General features: G+C 43.4%; 1 protein-coding gene across 1 annotated transcript; it reads left to right on the top strand.

The window, feature by feature from the left end:
• Nucleotides 1-1347: 1347 nt before the first annotated feature.
• PLCXD1 (phosphatidylinositol specific phospholipase C X domain containing 1) lies at nt 1348-21625 on the top strand. The gene is made up of 7 exons (XM_027888109.1): nt 1348-1508; nt 6265-6408; nt 9674-9810; nt 13337-13465; nt 14250-14405; nt 18506-18689; nt 19956-21625. Exons 2-7 carry the CDS (start codon nt 6303-6305, stop codon nt 20246-20248), a joined length of 1005 nt encoding a protein of 334 aa, XP_027743910.1. The 5' UTR covers nt 1348-1508; nt 6265-6302; the 3' UTR covers nt 20249-21625.
• The last annotated feature ends 97 nt before the right edge of the window (nt 21626-21722 follow it).

Genomic DNA, 21722 nt, shown 5'->3' with positions numbered 1-21722 from the left:
ATTTTCTCTTTCCATGTTTTGCCTTCAACTTCATGCAGGTTTGCTTCACAAGACCAGAACCATGTCTGGCTGTACTGTATTCACCATGGCAGCATCCAGAGGCTGGCTCTTTGTCATACCTCCATAGTCTTAACTTCCTAAGTAAATTAAGAATTAAAGCTGACTTTGTCTGATTTGTCCACCTAGCCTTTTCCATTTGAGAAACTTCCCCATTTCTTTAATTTCATGAAGAGCACAGTAATACTTCTCTGTAATTGTTCTCAGCTGCTTTTTATCATGGTGGTGCAAAACCACACAGCCATCAAATATCATCTTTTTTCTTACCTTCTCCTTTGCCCTCCTTCATCCCTTCTGGCATTTTGTCCTTTTCGTGCCTAGCTTTACAGCTTGCTGCACATCTATTTTGCATCTAATCCACTTAGTCTTACTCTGTAAGAACTGATATATAAACAGCAGCTTGAACTGTGGCATCACTCTGAAGCGCAGGCAGCCTTGCCACGCTGGGACTCACCAGCGTGGGAATCACTCGGTTAGCTGAATGTTAATCTGATCTGGCTGCTATTGGTGACACAGCAAGTTTTGCTCTGTACATACACGCTGCTCTGTCTCATGCAAAAATGAGATAGTGAAAAAGGCATATCTGGAAAATACATCCTTGCATGAAGAAGCACAACACTGCAACAGCCTGAAGTTTTGTTAGTCCTGACCACAGTATGATCCCCGAGCAGTCAGACCCCAGTTCCATTGTATGTGACCCTCTAGGAATGCTGCCCTGTGGAAAAAGGGGAATTGATCTTCTCTACCCATTCTTTCCACTGGTGTTTCATCTCACCATTCTTTAATCAGGTAACTGTGTGTTTTAGTGTGTTTTTGGAACAGGGAGACGTACTAGGGGGCCTTTCTCTATCTTTCTGGGAAGGCTGAGAAGGCACCCTGCTTCCAAAATTGCACCGAGGATTTGCCTGTTTGCCTCTACATGCCATTCACTCAATTATCTCCCTCCTTATACAGAAAAGCTTTTTGAAGAGCTTGCCAAGGTTTCTGCGAGGAGCCCTCATGAGTGAATTTCACCACAGATGAAGGCTTGACAAGCTTTGTTGGACAAAACAGGAAATTAAGGTGCTTTTTGTGTATGCATATGTTTACAAATATTTATTTTAAGCTTTCTTGCATTACTAGATTTCAAACGCAGCAGAAGCATGGCACACAGTGCTACTTGGCGCTTCCCCCGCCTGTCCCTGCCCGCAGGCTCCTCCCGGAACAGTGTCCCTTCAATCCACCGCTGCGCTCACCTCTGCCCTTCGGGCACCGCCACTTCAACACAACCACCTCCCCCTCCTCTTCCTCATCCCTCCCGCCCCTCCTTCAACCTTCCTCAAACCTGCGGTCACTTGACCCGGGCGGGGCAGCCCCGTCCCGCCCCGGAGCGGGCAGCGCGGGGCCCCGGGCGAGCTGGGGAGCGCACGTCTTCCCGGAGAGCCGGGATGGAAACGGAATCGCCCCTCGGAGTGAGTAAAACAAGTGCGAAGCAGAGTGGAGGGTGGCATCTGGCTCTTCGGAGGGTGCGGGCGGCGAGGGCAGCGCGGGGCGGGGGTGGCGGTGCCCCCGGTGCCCGTGGTACCCCCGTGCCCGGCGGGGCTGGCGGCGCCCTCCTCGCCGGGGCTGTTCCGATAGCTCTCCTCACAGCGTTTGCTGTGATTCCCGTGAGGATTTCTTCTTAGCTTCTGGATAGGCTGCAGCAAATGTTTTATTGATGTCACCGTCAACTGTTCATTAATTAGCTGTCCCTCCCGGAAACGCGTGGGGTTTGGCCGTGTCCCAGCGCTCCGGGCCGGCGGGGCTGTGCGTGCAGGGCACACCGCGGCAGGGCACAGCCTGGGGGAGAGGGAGTCAGCCCGATAGTCTCGGTGTCCCGAGGCTGGAGGATGGTGATCTCTAGCGGCTTTGTGCTTTTGAATGTTTTATTGCTTGTTTATTGCATGCGTCCCGGTACGGTCCTCAAAATGTAATTGCAGCCTGCATGCAGAGCACCCAGGAGGTCAGAAACCTGGCCTGAACAAGGGGAGCGAGGGTCGTTAGAGTGGGTGGATGCTGGCTGGAAGCCAGGTGCCCACCACCATCTCTCTATCACTCCCCTCCTCAGCAAGACAGAGAATATAAGGAAAGGCCCATGGGTTGAGATAAGGACAGGGAAAGATCACTCCCCAGTTATCACAACAGACAGAACAGACTCGACTTGGGGAAGTTGTTGAATTTGATACCAATCAAATCATAGTAGGGTAATGAGAAATAAAGAGCAAATCTTAGAACACTTTCTCCCCACCCCTTCACTCTTCCTGGGCTCAGCTTCACTCCTGGTTTTCTCTTACCTCCACCCCCTGCAGTGGCTCAGGGGGACGGCGAATAGGGGCTGGGGACAGTTCACATGTTGTCTCTGCCACTCCTTCCTCATCTGGGAGAGGACTCCTCACACTCTTACCTGCAAACTTCAATATTAGTCCTTCTCATGAGCTGCAATTCTTCATGGTCTGCTCCAGTGTGGGTCTCTTCCACAGGGTTGCAAGTCCTGCCTGCAAACCTGCTGCAGTGTGGGCTCCTCTCTCTGCTGGACACAGTTCCTGCCAGGAGCCTGCCCCAGCATGGGCTTCTCATGGGTCACAGCCTCCTTTGGGCATTCACTGGCTCCAGTGTGGGGCTTTACACAGGCTGCAGATGGATCTCTGCTCCAGTGCCTGGAGCCCCTCATGCCCTCACTGACCTTGGTGCCTGCAGACTTGCTTTTCTCACATATTCTCACTTCTCTTTCCCTGGCTGCAGTTGCTGTTGCATAGCAACTTTTTTACCTTCTTCAATCTGTTATCCTAGAGACACTACCACCATTGTTGATGGGCTTACCCTTGCTCAGCAGCGTGTCCACCTTGGAGCCATCTGGCATTGGCTCTGCTGGATGTGGGGTAAGTTTCTGTCAGCTTCTCCCAGAAACTACGTCTGTAGTTTCCCTGCTGCAAAACCTTGCCATGCAAACCCAACGCAGTAGTTAATCACAGCACCATGTGTAGGGTGGCTTGCCTATCTAGAAGAGGGAAAAAAGACACAGTTCTTCTTTGTGAAGTTTAGGATTTAGTCACGAGAGGCAGTAGCTAATGGTTGCAGTTTCATTCCTCCAGCAAGGACTTGTCTGTATCCTGAAAGGTTATATCACATCTCAAGCACAAGTCAGCAGCTGAGTTTAAAGGTGATAGTGTGAACAGCTAGAGCTTTGCACTATGCAGGAGATCAAGCAAAAGTCTGTTCCAGTCACTTTTGGACAGGACTTGATTAGCAGATGGCCAGGGTGCAGTTCCTGCACTGCCAGAGGCTGCCATTCCCAGCCTCAGGGTGTTGTGGAAGGAGGTCAAAGGAAGAGGAGGATGAGATGTTGATCTCTCACATGTCTGTGTTTGCAGGACCACAGCATGTCTTGATGTTTCTTCTCTCTGCTGGCTTTCTCCAGGCCCAGCAGGACACAAGAAGTGTCCTGGTCCTGCTGAGGCTGGGGCGTTGATGGCAGCTCAGAACCTGCTACCTGTGGGTTTTGGCTGGGCAGTGCCAACAGACCTGTTGTACAGCCTGGCAAAGCTGATTGCAAGGCTCGGTACCTCCACAGGGGCTTCTTCAGCACGGGCCAGTGTGGGGCTGTCCTGAGCCAGTGGTGAACTGGTGAAAGGGACTGGTGTGGCAGAAACCCACCTTTTTCTGTTAGCTGTGGGGCTGTGCCTGCATTAGCCCAAGCAAGTCAGTGAGAGCACACTATGGGAGGAGAGGATGGCAGCAGGTAAAGCTGCACCCTTGGTTACATCCTGGGAGTGCTGTCAGTGCAAAAGAGCTTGTGCTGGGAGAAGATGTGACTGCCAAATGGGGCTTATGGGTCTTGCTGCTCCCTGGGGGGCGAGCTGTGTGCCTGCTCTGGGAGCTGTGGATGGCCTTGGAGAATTGGACTAACTCTCTGGTCCCAAAGTCTCTGGAAAGGGGGCTGCAGATCACAAGCAAGAGAGGAAAACCCGTGCTTATAGTTAAGTTTCTAGCTGGCATACAGAACTTGCAAAAGTGCTGCCATATGCTAGAGTGTTGCAGCCTCACAGCTCCTGTCATCTTCAGAGCTGGAGAAGGACAGACACCATTCAGTCATTTGCAACTACTGAACAGCAATGCTGTTTTAAGCACCTGCAGCTCCTGCCCACACTGATGCTACGTGGTACAGAGACTAGAGCAGAGCAGCCACGGGCGAGCAGTGGTGTGCAGTCTGAGAAAGCATGAAATGCAGCAAAAGTTGACAAAATTAGCTGCAGACTTAACGTTGTCTGAACACGGGGTTAGCAGGAGGCAGTTTATCATGTTAAATCGCAGAGCCATGGATGAGTTGATCTGACTGAGATATGAATGTCTTTCCAAGACTAGCAGAGAGGGACCATTTGCTTATGTAGAACAAAAAGGATCTGTACTTTTTTCACACCCCCCCCCCCCCCCAAATTATGGGCATTTTTCCACTTGACTTTGCACTAGACCCATCAAATACCTGCTTTTTAAATAAGGAGACAAAGGGAGCAAGAGAGGGTTTAAACCACTTTTGTTCCTGCTTACAAAAAGGCCTTGTGCATATGGAAAACCTCAGAGGCAGCTGCTCTTCACCAGGAGGAAAATCCCAGATTACACACTGGACACGTGCAGCCTGTGTCACTGTGCCAGGGCTGCCAGGTATTTCCTTCATCCCACATAGTCCCATTCTAATCTAAACTGGGGTGACTGTATTCAGAGAGACCCATTCAAAGACACACCAAAGGCACACCAGGGCAGGCTAGGCAGGTGAATCACTGGCAGATCTAAAGGCAGATTTTATCTGTTACATGTGGTATGGACATAAAACTTAGGAATACAGTTCCTAAAGTTGCTTTTCAGATGACCCTATGTGACTGCCAAAAAAATTATAATCTATTGCACTGTGTTTAAGGAAATGCTCTTCATATAAGCAGTATGGCTTACCTGTACATTCCAACCACCACCTCAGAAAAACCAACCTCCTCCTTAAAGCAATCTGAAGAACACTGGGGAGAAGCAATCTTGAATGAATGTGCTAAGATGCAGCAAAAAGGATCAGGAACTAGTGAAGATGTTTGCAGAGTACAAAAGCTGAACAATTACAAGCTGAGTGCCATTACTGTAGAAGACAAGAAAGAATCATTCACAGTCATAGCTTTTTTAAAAAGGATTAAAAAGAAAGGTGTGGTATTAATGAAGGTAATCGCTATGCCATGATCTAAAAGAAACCATCACACTAGCTGTAAAAAAGCAGTTAAAGCCTTGAAAGCAGTGAGAAGAAGGAAGGCTCTGATCCCCAAACCACTACTTAAACTTCAGGAACATCCCTGAAAAAAAGACATGGACAGGTTATCTTCATGTTCTGCATTATCCAGGACATCATAAATTGAAAAATGAACAGAATAACTCCAGTAGGCACTGGTGATGCCATGATTTCTCATCTGGGTTTCATCCACTGGCAATCCTGCATGACCATTGCAGATTTTGCAGAAGATCCCGGAGAGGCTTGTATCCAAGAAGAACAGTTCCAGAGTAATTTTCAGGAAGATCTGAGCAAACTGAAGTACTTATGATCATGGACTCATAGGGGTGATAAGAACAGATCAAGAGATAAAGAGATGAAGGTTTTCCTCTTTGACCCCAGAAGCCAGCATGACCTGCAGATACAGTGTCCTGACATCTTTGCAAAGGCTTTTCATAGAGGTAGTGTTGTGACACCTGATTTGATCCTTTAAAGTGAGTATTCTCCAGGGACCTGAGGGCAGCAGACCCAGCCCCTGTCCCAGCCCTGCCATCAGTCCCCTTGTCATGCACCTGGGACTGCAAAGGGTGAAGGAATGGACGTGGTTTCACTCTGGAGGTAGGTTACTCCTTGTGATTTCACAACAGCCAGTGTAGACAGTAATTTCTTCATACCAGTGAAACTGCATATATTTGTTTTGGCTCTGCTTTTTCTTTCACTTGGTCAGTTTACAAACCTGAAGCTGGAGCCCTCCCTTGGCACTGTGCTGAGAGACAATGTCATCAAAAGAAGCCTATGTTGTAGCTGTGAAACTCTTGATGTTTTGCTGCAGCCACTTGAGAGAAGGGTTGACATTTTATCACATCTATAAATCCACTCTGCACAGGTAAAATATCATTAATTTGACCACAAGTGTATGGAATGGTTTATGTTTTTTCTTTTCCCAGAACAGCCCATGAGGTCCCAGAGCAGGCACTAATGCAAAATGCCTTTGCAGACCTTCATTCACACGTGCCGTGAAAATGGCCAGTGGATGTCGCGATTACCAGAGGAGCTCTGGGATGTTCCCCTCTATAACTTAGCTCTTCCAGGTAAAGATTAACTTTTGCTCTCCACTGTTTTGTTAGCTTGTCATTTAAGCATTGGAACATCCTGTTTGTCCCATTTTATGATGGCTATGTTTATAATTTGGGTCAAGGTGTGGGAGAAGGGCTTGGGGAAGGGCCTGTGTGATGTTATGTGTGCGTGAATAATTTTGGTCTGTAATGTTTGGCATTTCTCAGAGTGAAGACGGGAAAAAGGAAAGAAAGAGGCACTTTTTTTTCAATCTCTCTGCATCATCTTGCCAGATCAGTATTAATAATCTAAGCATTTGCTTATCTGGGCAATCATGAAGTTTTCCTAATTAATTCTTGCCGCTTCCTGTATAATGAAATGGTTCCATAAGGAGAGAAATAACATTTTACCTTACTGTTTGTTTCTTTGTACTGTTTAAAAGAGGCTGTGGAGGTATGGGAAAAGGAGAATTGAGACTTTTAATTAATATGTTTTTATTTATGTAGACTGTGCTACATGATCCTGCTTACAAAAACTGGATTTATCCTATCATGTGTAGATGCAGATAAGTGGCATCTGCGTATCATTAGCCTTTCTTTGGTCAGCTTGTTGCTTTTTCTGCTACCTTGATATTTTTTCCCTCTCATTCTGTCCAAAGAAGTTGAGGAGGCACTGGAGGACTGTCAGCTCCCCCTGTGCCTCCACATTAAAAATGTTACAGAAGAAATGTGTAGCCCACGTTTTCTCTCATATCTGTAGATGTGACAGGTAGTTTGGGTGGAGAGCAGCCCAGCAGCCCAGTGTGTAGATTAATGTTTTCGATAGGCTACAGGATCATAGGTTAATTTTAGGAAAGACATATATTTAGAAACAGTGTGAATTCTTGTTTTCAAGTGAGTGGAGCCCTGAGAGGACCCAAGAACCATAGTGTTTTGGCTCTGTTTTCATTAAAGTTTAAACCCAGAAACTTATCTCAAGGTGACTTCTTAGATATGTAATTTGAGTTAATGTTAGCTAGAGAACAAGCACACCTCTGTTTGTAAGAGGACTCAGCATAGATGTTATTAAAAAAAAGGCTAGAATTTCTTATTTACCATCAAGAGAAGAAAATATGTATCTGTCTTTGGAAAGAAGAAAGTATTAACCTCCGACTTTTTATTTTTCTTTTTGTTCATCTTGCAAAAATCCTTCAAATAGTCAGTAGCATGCTCGCTGGGGTTTCGTTTTTGGGGAAAAGGAATCATGTTGTTTCTAAAAGGCTTTCAGAGTGGTGTTTCTGGGACATTGTAGAAAGTGGAGAATCTGCTAATGTGTGCCTTTGACTTCCTGGCTCTCCTCCTAACGGTGACCTTGTTATTCTTGCAAATGTTTGTTGTTCTTGTGAATATGCCTGCAGGGAGAACAGGCATGAAGAAAAGAATAGTTGAAGGCAAGCCCATTTCAGCAAACATTGGAGGACTTTTACAGAGCACTGCAGGCTATTAGCTTGAAATATTTTGGTGGCTGTCCAGCTGACCTACAAAACTGATCTGGCCCAAGTCACAACAAAAACAGATCAAGACCAACCAGGTCAAGACAGCCCTGGCAGGTTTTTGAAGGGAGCAATAACTGGGGGAAATGCACTTTGGAAGTGGAAGTTTATGTCATAGAAGTCATGCAAGAAACATGAACGTGACAGAGTGCATTCTGAAAGCATGATGAGGAGGCAGAGGCAAATCTCAGTAATTAGTGTTGTGCTTGCACCAGATCCAGCACAGTTCCTCTGTGGAGGTGTTGATTCCAGCTCTGAAGCTACCTGGCTTGGTGCTAGCTCACTATCTTTGCATCATATTTGTTGTGTCATGGATATACCCATCTTCCTTTCATTACTGTAACTCACTGGCATCACAAGAAGAATCCTAAGTAAAAGATTACTATCCTTTTGCTGGTTGGCATCAGTGGATGCAAACACCCATCAATGGAATCCTGCTCACCTCTCTCAGACTTGGATTTGGTCCATGGGTGTTTAATGACTCTTACATCTTCTAAGACATACTTCTTTGATTACATGCCCACAATGTCGATCTTCCATCTGCAGTGAGCTTACTTTGGGTCTCTCAAGCAGGAAAATAGATGGAAAATAGATTTCAAAAGGTGAAAAAATTGAGTGAGACATTAAACTATTATTGGTAGTTTAAAAGAATTCAAAACCAATCTTGTCCTTTTTTCTTTGGCTACTAGAAATAATGCCATTGGCACCAGTAAGACTGACCATTCAAAAAGGCAGCTTCTAGCAACAGTAAACAATTTATTTGAAGCCAGACTTAAAACCCCAAATAATATGCATTTGCAGACACTCTGTAAAGATCCAAGCAAGTCACTTGCCTGAATTGTTAGCTTTTCTTATTGATTCTTTATAAAACTGGAAGAAATAATGGAACAGAAAAAGCTATCAAAATCACTGTTTCCCTGTCCTGAAGAAATTTTGAGTTTCAATAGTTTCATCTAAATATGATGCAAGAGATGTGTCAGATTTATTAAGATTTCAAAGAAATCAAATATTTGGGCAGGCTGTGCTTGGCTCTGTTGCTTAGGCTGCCCCTGTGTAATTCCCTGCGCTGGAAAGAGTCAGATAATTTTTGACATCCATAGAAGATGGACCTTTTTCATCTATCACACATAAACTTACATTTGGATTGGCCTCTGAAACCTTCAAGTACCCACCTCTTATGTTGGTTTTGTAGGGTATTGAAGGTTTAGGTCAGGAGGGCTTGTTTACCAGATATTTAAGATATAAATATTTAAAGTACCAAGTTAGGAGTTGGTCCAGTCAAAAGTGTAAGAAGATAAATTTCTGCTTTCAGTCATATTTTCCTGTGCAGAGATGATGGGATTGGAGAATGAAATCCTGCATTTGGACAGCTCTGAAAACAGGACAAATCCTAGATAAATTCAGCCTTCAGCTATTCCCTGAAAAAAAGAGAAGTGGGTTTTCACATCGTGGTTATTATTTCAGTGGAAGATGCTATTTGAAACAGGCCATTTTATTGTGGTTTGGGCAAACGACAATGTGTAGTTTAGATGGGGACTAGTTTATTGAAAAGTCTTGATGCCTTCACTTCACAAGGATTTCACACTACGCTTATTAGTGTCAGGTGAGCAACCTCTGTAAAAGAGCCCACCTTTTTGCCACAACTACATAGGCTGTCAGAAAATATAGGTGTGTGATTTATAAATGGGGTGGGGTATCAGGTGTGGTGTATCAGATCTTGAATAGTTAAGAAATGAGATTTTCTGTACATCTATTTTTGTATTCTACAGGGAGTCATGACACTATGACCTACTGTTTGGACAAAAGATCTGCTGTTAGTGGCAATGAATCCAAGGTGGTGAAGTTTTTAAACAAATGCATGCCCTGCATTGTGCGCCCCATTATCATGAAGTGGTCCACCACACAGGTAACTGTCATCTCGTGTTCTCTTCATGCCTCAGCAAAGTTGAAGCTTGTGCTGCAGGGCTGAGAGTGGCCGAGCTTTGCCATGCACAAAGACAGAATAGCCTGCTGCCCAGAAGTCTGTGCTCTCCTCAGATGCTGTGCTTGGGTGTCGTGGTTTAACCCCAGCCAGCAACTCAGACCCACACATCTGCTTCTCACTGCCCCTGTGTGGGATAGGGGAGGGAATTGGAAGGGTAAAAGTGAGAAATCCCCTGGGTTGAGATAAAGATGGTTTAGCAGGTAAAGCAAAAGCCATGCATGCAAGCAAAGCAAAACAAAGAATTAATTCACCGCTTCCCATGGACAGGCAGGTGTGCAGCCATCTCCAGGAAAGCTGGGCTCCATCACGTGTAATGGTGACCTGGGATGACAAATGCCACCACTCTCAGTGTTCCCCCTTTTCTTCCCCCAGCTTTATATGCTGAGCATGACTCCATATGTCTGGGGTATCCCTCTGGTCAGTGGAGGTCAGCTGTCCTCGGCTGTGTCCCCTCCCAACTGTTTGTGCATCCCCAGCCTGCTTGCTGGTGGAGCGAGAGGCAGAAAAAGTCTTGGCTCTGTGTAAGCACTGCTCAGCAATAAGGAAAATATCTCTGTGTAATCAACACTGTTTCCAACACAAATCCAAAAAACAGTCCCATACCAGCCACTGTGAAGAAAATTAACTCTTCCTGTCTAAATCCAGCACACTCGGGTATGAGACAGGTGGCATATACACCTGGTCATCTTTTGTGGGGAAAAAAACATGGTAGGTGAGGCAGGGATGATACTTAAATAAAGATGTTGCTTAAAGCTGACCATTTGGTACTAGAAACTCGTCTTCTTTTTCAAATGTTTATTGTTGTTATAAATAACGTATAATATTACTGTAATCAACAGAGTTTTTTCTGTTATACTTTTTTCAGAAGGTAGTGCTTGTCATTTTTGCTATCACTGTTGTGAGATATCAGTTGTTTTCCCCATCCATACTGGGTATTTCACCCAGTAGCAGAGACAGAAGTATTCCTCATTGAAGGATATTTTTTTCCCATAAAGATTAAGAGAATGAAGGTGTGTTCCCTCATGTAAGGTTTAGTTAATTTTTTAAATGTCCGAATATTAAGCTAGTAGTTATCTCTTTGTTCCTTACAAATGTATGTTAAAGACAAAATTGGGGATCATGATTTAAGCTAGAGCTTTTGAAGATTCTTCCAAAGAAGAGACTTTCCTGACATCAAAGAGGTGCCAAAAATCTTTTTGCTTTTGTTCTTATTGAAGGAGTAGTTAATTATTATGGAATTAAAACTGAAAAATTGATAAATGGTAATAAGTATGCCTAAGCTTTTATTGCGTTTGTGCAGCTCTGGTAAACTGGAATCTTAGACTCTACCAGGGTATATATAATGGCAATGATGAGATGATGTGGAAAGGCACTTGCGTAGCACAGAGTCTTCTTTACCTTGAGCTGCTTTTTGCTTTGGGACTCAAGACAGTGAAAAGATTTAGATACCTCCTGACTTGTGGGTTTCTGTCTGGCGAAGTGACACTGTTGGTGACAATCTCCTAATATCATTATAGTAATTTCTGGTCCAAACCCAGAGTGCCAAGTGGGTGCACTGTTAATAGGAAAGAGGTACAGCTGCAGTCCTGCTCTCCTTACCTCGGGGGTGCTCCAGTTATCTCTGTGAGGAGATGACTCCACCCACTGGTAGCCAGAACAGACATGAAGGAGCCCTACTGATGGTAGGACTCATGGGTTCTTGGATTACCCAGTGCCTAGGAGGAGGTGCCTTCTTGAGCCCTGACTCTTATGGGTGTCAGTCTAGAGGACCAAATCTTTCCTGTGCAATGGCTGTGTAACTTCCACTCACGCCCTGAATGCCTGCAGCACTGAGCAGCATTGCTCCCCAGGGCTTCCTTTTAAATTTTGCCCTTTGGGGGGCAATGTTCACATTGGCTAATTCAGCATCCAAACCCAGGTGACTGATTAGGGAGTCTAGTTTGCCTAGTTTTCCCATGCTGTCCAACAGAAAGATATTGACTTATCTAAAGGGGCAGTTTAGAGCAGCTATTTCACCTGGTGCTCTTTCTGGCCACAAAGGTTATATATGACCTAATGGCCAGTCTCTTCGCGAACGAAGAACCGGGGAAGGTCTTTCCACCTTCCAGCCTGCGCATTGGATTTTTTAGGTGAGACACAGTGTGCGCGGAACTGAGCCCACCCTTTAATCCTGAGGTTCATCTGCCGGGGCCAAGCACACTTGGACAGTGGCAGCGAGGTCCTCAGGACGTAGATGGATTGCCTTACAGGCTAACGAGCTCCATCTGCCCGGGGAGGGGCCCCGACCGGGAATCGAACCCGGATCTCTGCAGTGACAGTGCAGTGAATTTTCCCCTGGACCACCGGGGGCTCCCATATATGACCTACAGCCATATACATTCCCATCTCTAGCATGCTCCAAGCAAAGGTGTAGACCAAGCAGGCACAGATAGAGCTGTTGGCCGGGCCGACTGCACCATCTGAACCCTGGGGCACGTGGGGCTGGGCTGTCCCGGCCCAGAACCTCCGGCACAGCCTGGGGAGATAAAATCCCTGTCCAAAGAACAGGAAGTTAGGTGGTTGAAGCTAGGCAGGGTGAGCATCCTGACATGTGTCATAACCTCTACCTCAGCCCTAAAGCTGTGTGATTGTGGTTATTCAGGAGCAATGCCTTGTATTGAATCCTTTCTGGCTTATATCAGTCCCGTGTATGCTTTCTGAAACCTGAGAGTGTTGTACATAGCATGTTGAACTGAGACAAATTAGTGTTTAAATGTATTTAATTAAATTGATTCTACTTTCTTACTCAGAGAGAAACTTGATAGATGTAAAACACATACCATTCGGGACTTTCTGCCCCAGAAACAGCTTTCTCACCTGTTCCATTCAGCCCTCAAATCCAGAGGAAGAGGTTTGAGGGAAGTGGAAATAGAGGACTACCTCTGTTTTGTAGGACTTCTACAGGTTAATTCAAACTTCATAAGAAACTTTATCTTGAAAAAGAGCAATAGCCACTAGTTTTTTCTATTTTTGTTTTTCCTTCTTTTGAGGATGAGTGAGCTCTGCAGAGACAACCACGGTACAGTCTTTGATCTAATAAAATAAATGCAGCATTTCTAAGGTGCTGATCCTGCAGTTGTTGTTCATATGAATAATTGTGTGAAGAGCGATCATGTATTTATGCACAGGTTAATGGATCTTTAGCTTTCAGAACAAAACAAGGGCAGTGCTCTGAAATTAATCTAATCTGTACCTGAAGTATACTCTGCAGGGAAATTTTAATTCCTGTTGTTCAGAGAGTGAAATACTTCAAAGCTGCAACTTGGTACCATAGAGCGACATTTTAAAGACAAAAGACCTGAGAAAAATATCACAGGGCTGACTTTGTACACTTTTTTCAGCTTTATATATTAAAGAAACAAATCCCTTTCAAGCTGTCAAGAGCTTTGTTTTCTGTTTCACCTTTCAGGTCCTAACTGTGACAGAGCAACTTGAGGCTGGAGTTAGATACCTGGATTTCAGGATTGCCCACAAGGCTAATGATCCATCTATGAATTTGTACTTTGTGCATATGGTTTACACAACTGTTACTGTACAGGTATTTTTCTTACCTTTGTGATGGCTATAAAACCAGTGCTGTTTCTTTTATTTAAAATCCATCATAATCTGAAAATGCTGGTCCAAGATCATCTAAGTATGTTAGAAGTATGTGAGTTGCTCCTTGCATGTGCCCTGTCATCTTGGAATACTTTACATCCTCTTTCTGTTTGTTGTGACCTGTAGAGCCAGGCACAGTCAGCTAATGCAGCTTTTAATTTGTAGAGTAACTGGCTAAACTTCAGTTTTATACTGATGAGTCTGAACCCTTCATGTGTTGAGACTTTATGGTGCCTGGCACACTCCTGTAACCAGATGTAATGTCTGACTACCTTGCTAGTTATGTGTGATCTTCATGTAGTTGCCATTGCCCATACCAAAGGGGGAAAATGAGTCCTGTTATGTTTAAGCACAGAACTTTTCCCTGTTTTTGAGTTTGCCACCAATATGTTGCTTGTCCCTAAAGAAGTTTGGGGATTTAGGTTTAGTGCTAGCCTGCCTATAGGCAGTAGGATATTCATGGATGTTATTATGTTTATGTTTAGTGTAGTGTGCTAGAATCACGTCCAGAGCAAACTGGCACGGATCTGTAAAAGCAGATTTTCGTGGGACACATCTCTCTGGAACCCCTTTTGGGCAGTCTGATGGTCATCCTCCAGAAATCTACACTGATTTTCATGGTTGTGATTGTGAATCTACTCCACCATCAATGCTCTATTGATTTTATACCCTTTCCCCTGCATAGCAGAGATAACTTCCAAAGTTGCCATAACTGTCTCCTGCAGGATACTCTGTGGAAAGTATTAAGGTGGTTGGAAGCTCATCCTCAGGAAGTTGTTATCTTAGCCTGTAGGAATTTTGATGGATTAACCAGGAGATTTCACAATCATCTTGTTGCCTGTATAAAAGAGATTTTCCAGTGTAAACTGTGTCCCAGAAATGTAAGTATGAGATCCCTTTTTTCTCCTTGTTAAAGAATGATATATTACAGTGAGATCTGTGATTCCAAATTTTTAGATATATTTTACTTTCACTGTGCTTTTAATCTAGGAAAGGTAACATTTGCTGCATCAGAGACAGGAATTGACCTAATAAAATTGAGGAGATGAAGAAAACCTACATTCCACAGTGAGAAGGTGTGCTGGTTTAAAAGTAAACCAGCAGGAGAAATGAACCCAACTCTAGACAGGTTATAAGGCAGAGTTAAAATTTACTAAAAATAAATTACAGTAGATGCAATGATACAGAAAAACCCTGGTTTTAACCAACAAAAACATATGTATAACCCCACACCCTGGGACAAGAACAGAACAGCGTTCATTGGCCCCTGTGCTGAACACCGCTTGACCACCATGGGTGCAAATTCGAAGGAAAGCAAACCTGTTGGCCCAGATGATGGTCGCAGTTCTGATTGACGTAATGATTGCAATCCTGTCGAGACTGGCAGTGGCAGTCCTGTTGGAGTTCCGGTCCTCCTCTGGATCCAACAAGTGGTACTAGAAGTCCCAAACCCCAGAGATTATACATGCTTAGGTTCAGGGGGGAATGCCCAGTAGCTCTCCCAGAGTGGGAGTGTCACAATGGGTGATTTAACTCTGTGAGTCATGGAATATTTTTTGAATCTTTGATGGTCTAGGTGTTGCAGCGGCCTATTATGCCAGTCCAGTATGGCCCATTAGCAGAGATGATCCCTCAGGCTGGGTCTCCCCAGAGGGGAGTTATCACAGCTGAGTCATTAGGTGTTCCCTGGGCAGCTGCTGCAAATGACCCATTACTAACAGTCCATCAGAAATGACACACAGAGTGTAGAATACACAGTTTTGATTATACCCACACAGTAATAAACTGGTCCTGGCCCCTGGAACTAGGACAGCAGGAGGGAGTTAAATTTGACTGTCATATATGTCAATGAACAGTTTTGGAACAACAGTAGAGACACAACTGTCATCCACTGTTGTGTGTGAGAGGAAATGAAGAGGAAAGGAAAGGTGTGTGTTATAGTATATGCTATATTTATAGAATTTAAAGAATCATTTTCTGCCTTTTCACAGCAATAATTATAAATGAATTTTTATGCTATTTATAATAGTTTAGGTTGAAAGTGACCTCTAGAGGTCATCTGGTCCTACACCACCATGCGAAATAGGACCAACTTCAAAGTTAGGTTGGGCTGTGTCCTGTCTATTCTTGAATATCTCCAAATGCGGAGATTCCACAGTCCTTCTGTGCAACATTTATTCCAACGTTTGTCCACTCTCACAGTAACAGTGTTTTTCTTCTCTATCTGATCAGAATCTGTCTTGCTGTAACTTGTGTCTGCCAACTTCCATTCTTTGCTGTGCATATCTGAGGAATCTTCTCTGCATCTCCCTATGAGGTATTTGCAGACAGCAGTAAGACCTATCCAGTCTTCTCTTTTTCATGCTGAACAGACTCAGCTCCCTCAGCCTGTCCTTGTGTGTCATGCTCTAGCCTCTGCTGACTCTGGTTGCATGCTGCTGGACTCACCCAGCACATCGATGAGTTTTTTGTACTGGGGAAGCCCCAGCTGGAAACAGTATGTGAGATGCAGTTCCACAACTGTTGAATAGAAGGGAAGAACCCGTTTTCCTGACTTGCTGTCTGTGCCTCTGCTAATACAGCCCAGTTTACAGTTAACCTTTGCCACATGGGCACACAGCTGGCTCACGTGCAGCTTGATGTCTACAAGAACTTTCAGGTCCTTTCCTGCAAAGCAGATTTCTAGCCAGCTGTCCCCAATCTGTCCTGCTGTGTGGGGTTAATCCATTCAGGTGCAGCTCTTTGCATTTGCCTTTGCTGAGGTTCATGAGGTTTCTGTCAGCCTGTTGAGGTCCCTCTTAATGGCATCTCTGCCCTCAGTGCATTTCTGGTGGCATTGACTTTTTTCCTGGAGCTGACCTTCCAATGAGATTTCAGTCATCCAAACTTCCAGAAAAGCCTTAGTTTAAATAATTAGAAAATGATTGATTGATAGATTTTAGAAGTTGAGATTTTTAGCTTCCTTTTTTTTTTTTTTTATGAGGTGTGGGAGCTTTTAGTAGTTAAACAATTAACATTTCAAAGATGCACAGGAACAGAGGGTTTTCTCTGGAGATGTAAGTGGTACAGGAGAATGATGACCCTGTTTGTGATTCAAATCCAGCCTTTGAAGCTGGTGTATAAGTAACGGTGAGTATTACCATTTCAAAGCATTTTGTACAGCAGAGTTAAAATAGAACAATTCTCAGCAAAACTAGGGGATTCTGAATATTCAGGCCTCAGCTGAATAACTGAAGACCTGAGTGACACTGTTCTATTGTTTCCCCAAATAATTTGAGTGTGTAGGTTGTGGATGAGCAGAGTGATACTCGAGATGGTCAAATTTGCTTTCAGATACATGGTCAGAAAAGAGTTACTGCAAAAGGGGCGAGCTGCTGCTGATAGTTTGTTGAACAAAGGTGTTGAAAGAATGGTTTGAGATCACTTCACTGAGGAAAGAACATTTCTGAATTGTGTCCAGGGGAAGGGAGGAGTGGCACTGGAGAAAAGACAAGCCAAGTACTTCCCTTGAGCAGGAAGACTTTATGGGGTCTGTGACCAGCACAGTGGATCTCACCATTTTTGCTGGTGGTACCACTGCAGGTTTGCCAACTGTGGGGTTTCTCAGGATCACAGATTCAGATTTCATATCAAATATCGAAGTGTTTGCTCACTTATTTTAAAATAAACTGCTATCTGTTGTCTTTTAATACTGTATCTCTGTAGCAGTAGAAGAGTAAGTATGAAGTGTTTATGAAGCAGTTGCTATGTTGAGGTCTGTATGTAGTACTGGCACAGGCCACAGCGTGACAATATTACATTGTGCTTAAAATTTTAATTGCCTTAACTATTCAAGGTGTCTTCCTTTGATCTGGATTACTAGGGTTTAAAAATCCCTTGTCAGACACCTACAGTTTCATTTCTGCTTTGTTTGCAAAATAAGCACCTGTGCTCACGTACACATTTCTAGTAGCTTTTTTTTTTTTTGCTTTTATTCCACAACTTTTTGTTTGTTTGTTTGCTTAAGAGGTTCTAGCTTTAGAAAGGCAGCTGGAGTAAAGCAAAGGCTCAGTCAACCACAGAGTTTTGTAGTGCTTGTGCCTTAATTTTGCAGTATTTTCTGGCCTAACTGGGTCTTGCATTCTGTTTTTCTTGGATGAAATAAGAGGGATTCTTATGTTCATTCAACCCTTGGCTTTCTTCAAATATTTACGTAAATGATTTTCAACTGCCTTTGGCTTTTATTTTAATTAATAAGTTAATTGGAACATCAAAAAGCCACCATTTCCTTTTCATAAGCAGCAGACATAGCTTTTAACCACAACATTCTTTGGAAAAACAATGCCTGTTAAATATGTTGGTTTTGCTATTAAACTAGTCAGAGGGCCTCAATTCTCTCCAGTGGTAACATTTGAAGGCTGGAAAATGTCATTTCACATTAAGATACTTGAATTTAACAGATCTGTTTCAGCCCATCTATCTGTCAGAGAAGGTTTCTGACTCAAGTCTTCCTCTCTCTCAATTCAAAATGTCTGGAGCATCCCAATTTCAGAAACCTTCCACTTAAAGAAATCAGAATTAATGTAGCTCTTGGAGACTGACATTTAATCTTACCAAGTTTTAAGCAGTTCACTTTTCTTTAATGGCTACAGTGCCAAATACGCATCAGTGTGGGGCATTTGCCAAAATGATTCCTGCTTTTCTGTGTCTGTGTCTGCATTCTTACAGTTGCGTGTAGGGCTGACACAGGGATGGCTATGCAGGTGTAAGACCTTCAGTTATGTACATTATCATAGTTGAATTGAGGAAAGGGGGAATTTGCTGAAGTAACCAGGCTCCTATTGCCCCTGCAGCTTGTAACCCAGCCCATGGCCTGCCGGGCTGCTTGTTCAAAAGCTTTATCTGAACTGAATCTGTGCCAAGGTAATGTCACACAACAGTATTCGAACTTTGGGAACACTGGTTGTGTTGCTCACTTCAACCTAGGCATGCTTCATTTTAGGTGACACCAACACTGAGGACCATGTGGCATCTTGGCCATCAGGTCATAGTCTCGTATGAAGAGGACGTGGAACTGAAGGAGCACTGTGAGCTGTGGCCCACGATCCCATACTGGTGGGGAAACAAAACGTCCACTCGTGCTCTCATCCGGTATTTAGAGCGCATGAAGCGGAGGGGCCGTCCAGGTAGGCACAAGGAGGGGCACTTACAGCAGTGCAAAACAAATAGGAAGCTGGGTGACTGTAACCTTCTGAGGTATAACCTGTTTGTGTGTGCTGTGTGCCCGTGGTTGCTGAGTGCTCTGCCCAGCCACGGGTGAGTGCAGTGTTTGCCTGTGGTGATGTATCAGTGTATGTACATGCATAGACCGTATAAATTGTGCAGCCACATCGCTTGTGTGATCCCACGCAAAGGAGACCCTCAGCACAGACCAGCTCAGTGGCCCTGTTGTACCCATCTCACGGGTAGGACACAGCTTCCTCAGTCCAGTGCTTGCTGCTTTAGGTGTACAGATGATGAGAGAAATGCATTCTGCTAGCTTTGTGAAAAGAAATCCCTATAGGCTTTCTCTGAGGGGAGACCTTATTGCTCTCTATGACTACCTGAAGGGAGGTTGTAGCAAGGCAAGGTTCAGCCTCTTCTCCCAGGCAACAAGTGACAGGACAAGAGGAAATGGCCTCAGGCCTGTGCCAGGGCAGGTTCAGGTTGGACATTGGGAAGAATTTCTTCACTGAAATGGTTGTTAAGCATTGGAATGGGCTGCCCAGGGTGGTAGTGGAGTCATCACCCCTGTAAGTGTTCAAGAAACAACTGGATGTGCCACTTAGTGTTGTGGTTTAGTTGTCATGGTTTGATGTTTGGTCGAAGGCTGGACTCAATCTTGGAGGTCTTTTCCAACCTTCTGATTCTATGATATAAGGACAGTATGTGGAGGGTGTAGTTGCACCAGTAAATAGCAGCACTTAAACATGCCCTTGTAGTGTAATCTGAGAGAAACTGAGCTCGTAACATCTGATGTAGCTTTTGACGGGAATGCACAGGGTGATAAAGGGGAGAGTTGTTTCAAAAGCGAGCTCTCCAGCCAAAGAAAAATGCTCATGTGGTGCGCCCTTTGTTTCCATCCATCATGGGGGAGGGCTAAGCATTTGGAAGCAACCCTCACAGAAACAAACATAATTTACAAAGGAGAAGTAGGTAGACAAATTTAGCTAAACTGGAATGGTTAGATAACCAGGTATGTCTCAGGAACTGTTTACTACAGCATGAAGCTGCAACAAGGGGAGACAGTCTGCTGAATCAGTTGTAGGAATATGAAACAATACAGAAAGAGCGTGAAGTTAAGTATTTTAATGATTCCCACTGGAACAAGATCTGAAGCTAATGCAATACTGAGCAGTTTCTGTTCTCCTTAAAAGAATATTTAATGTGTCACTTTCTGATTTTTGTTTCAGGAAAATTTTTTGTAGCAGGGATTAACCTTACTGAAAATTTAGGGTATATTCTCCTACACCCATTTGGATCATTGAAGAAAATGACACTCCGGAGTCTTCCATGCTTGAAAATCTGGATAAAGCAGCAGTATCCAGGACCAAAAAAAGAATGTATTAACATAATTGCTGGAGACTTCATAGGAAACAATGATTTTGTCAAAGATGTGATAGAACTTAACACAAAAATTAATCCTCCATTAGACTGTCAAAGTAGAGAAGCTGGGACAAATAGCATTTCATTCTTTGCTTCTTAGTCTGTGAAAAGCTGAAAAGGCTTTGTCTGCATTTAATGTGCTCTTCTGTAAACATCCTGAATCCCATAAAGGTCTAGTTTACTTAAACCAGGGGTGCTTTAAAGGCTCAGTAAGAAAAGGTCTCTCAACATCAACAGAGTTGCAAGACCTCTGGACCTTGCTGAAGTCTCTAGAAAATTATGTTATAGGTGTAATTTATTTGGATGGGTTTTGATTCTGTAGCAGCAGACAATATTGAAAGTCCCAATAATTTAATCTTATTTTACATATGAACAAGAAGGAGAAATATGTCAGTAGCTGCATGAATTTAGTGATTTTATCTTTCTTGTGAGGATATTATGCATTACTTGCATCCCCAATTCTTACTCTTTTATACCAGTGTGAAACTGACTTGTCTGTTTTCACAGTTTAAAAGGAAGTTTAAAAATATTTTTGATATATCAAAGGTACTGTATTGACAATCCAATTTGACATGATTTTATGTATACACCAATGTGTTGAGTATCAGTTGTGAACTGCCTTACTGACAGTCACAAAATTATTTATGATTTGTAAGCAGTATGTGTACACTTATTTGTACCAGTTCTGAAGTGACAGATACCAAAAATAGGCCCCTAGGCAGTTTTGTCTGTGGCAAATGTTTTATTAGGTGTTGCCAAAGTATGCCTTACACTGAAAATAAACAGAGGAAACAAATTTCTTATCTAAATTCACAATGCTCTAGAAATACAGGTTCTTCACTTCTGTCATGCTCATTTGGGGTTTCACACCTGATCTTTGATTTAGCTATTTTAATAGCTCTATAATTATATTCCCTCTCCCTAAGTAAGTAAGTAATTTTTGCTTATGTGAAAACTAAGGGGTTTAATGCTTTTTGCTATTGCATATTAATTCTGTTTTTCTAAATGAACTGTGCAATAACAGATGATCACGAAGGCAAGAGAATAGCAAGCATCAGAACTAAAACAAAAACAGTCATTCTGTAAAACTGACTATGCAGCTTCATCTATATACCTCACTTTTTAGATGCACTTTATATGCAAAAGCTAAGTTCAGATGTCTGACAAGATGCTCATGTTTGCAGAAGTCTTAAATCAATTGCTACTTACCATCGTATCAAACTCTCTCCAGACTGCTCAGAATGAGAGGGTAAGATGCAACTTCTTCACGGAATCTCTTGCAATTGCAGAATACACAGGAGTAAAAATTGAACATTGCATTTACGAGGAAGACTTTCTAAATTCTTTTTTTACAGTACTTTGCATCCTGTTCTTACTCTGTGTACTTCTCCATTTTTATGTTACAGGTACTAAGAATGTTCTTCTGCCTATCTTTTGTAGCCTCGTTACTCTAATAAAACTTGATCTCTCAGTGTAATATGGACTGAAATAGTTTTGTTCCTCCTTTCTGTGATATTGTTTTATTGGTTTCCAATAGTAATTAAGAACTCAAGTAATAGATCAGTTGTGATAGG

This window comes from Empidonax traillii, unplaced genomic scaffold (assembly GCF_003031625.1).
Source record: "Empidonax traillii isolate 1590-97213 ecotype Southwest subspecies unplaced genomic scaffold, ASM303162v1 scaffold231:size1146757, whole genome shotgun sequence".
Classification (NCBI taxonomy): domain Eukaryota; kingdom Metazoa; phylum Chordata; class Aves; order Passeriformes; family Tyrannidae; genus Empidonax; species Empidonax traillii.
This window is presented reverse-complemented; position numbering and strand designations above follow the sequence as displayed.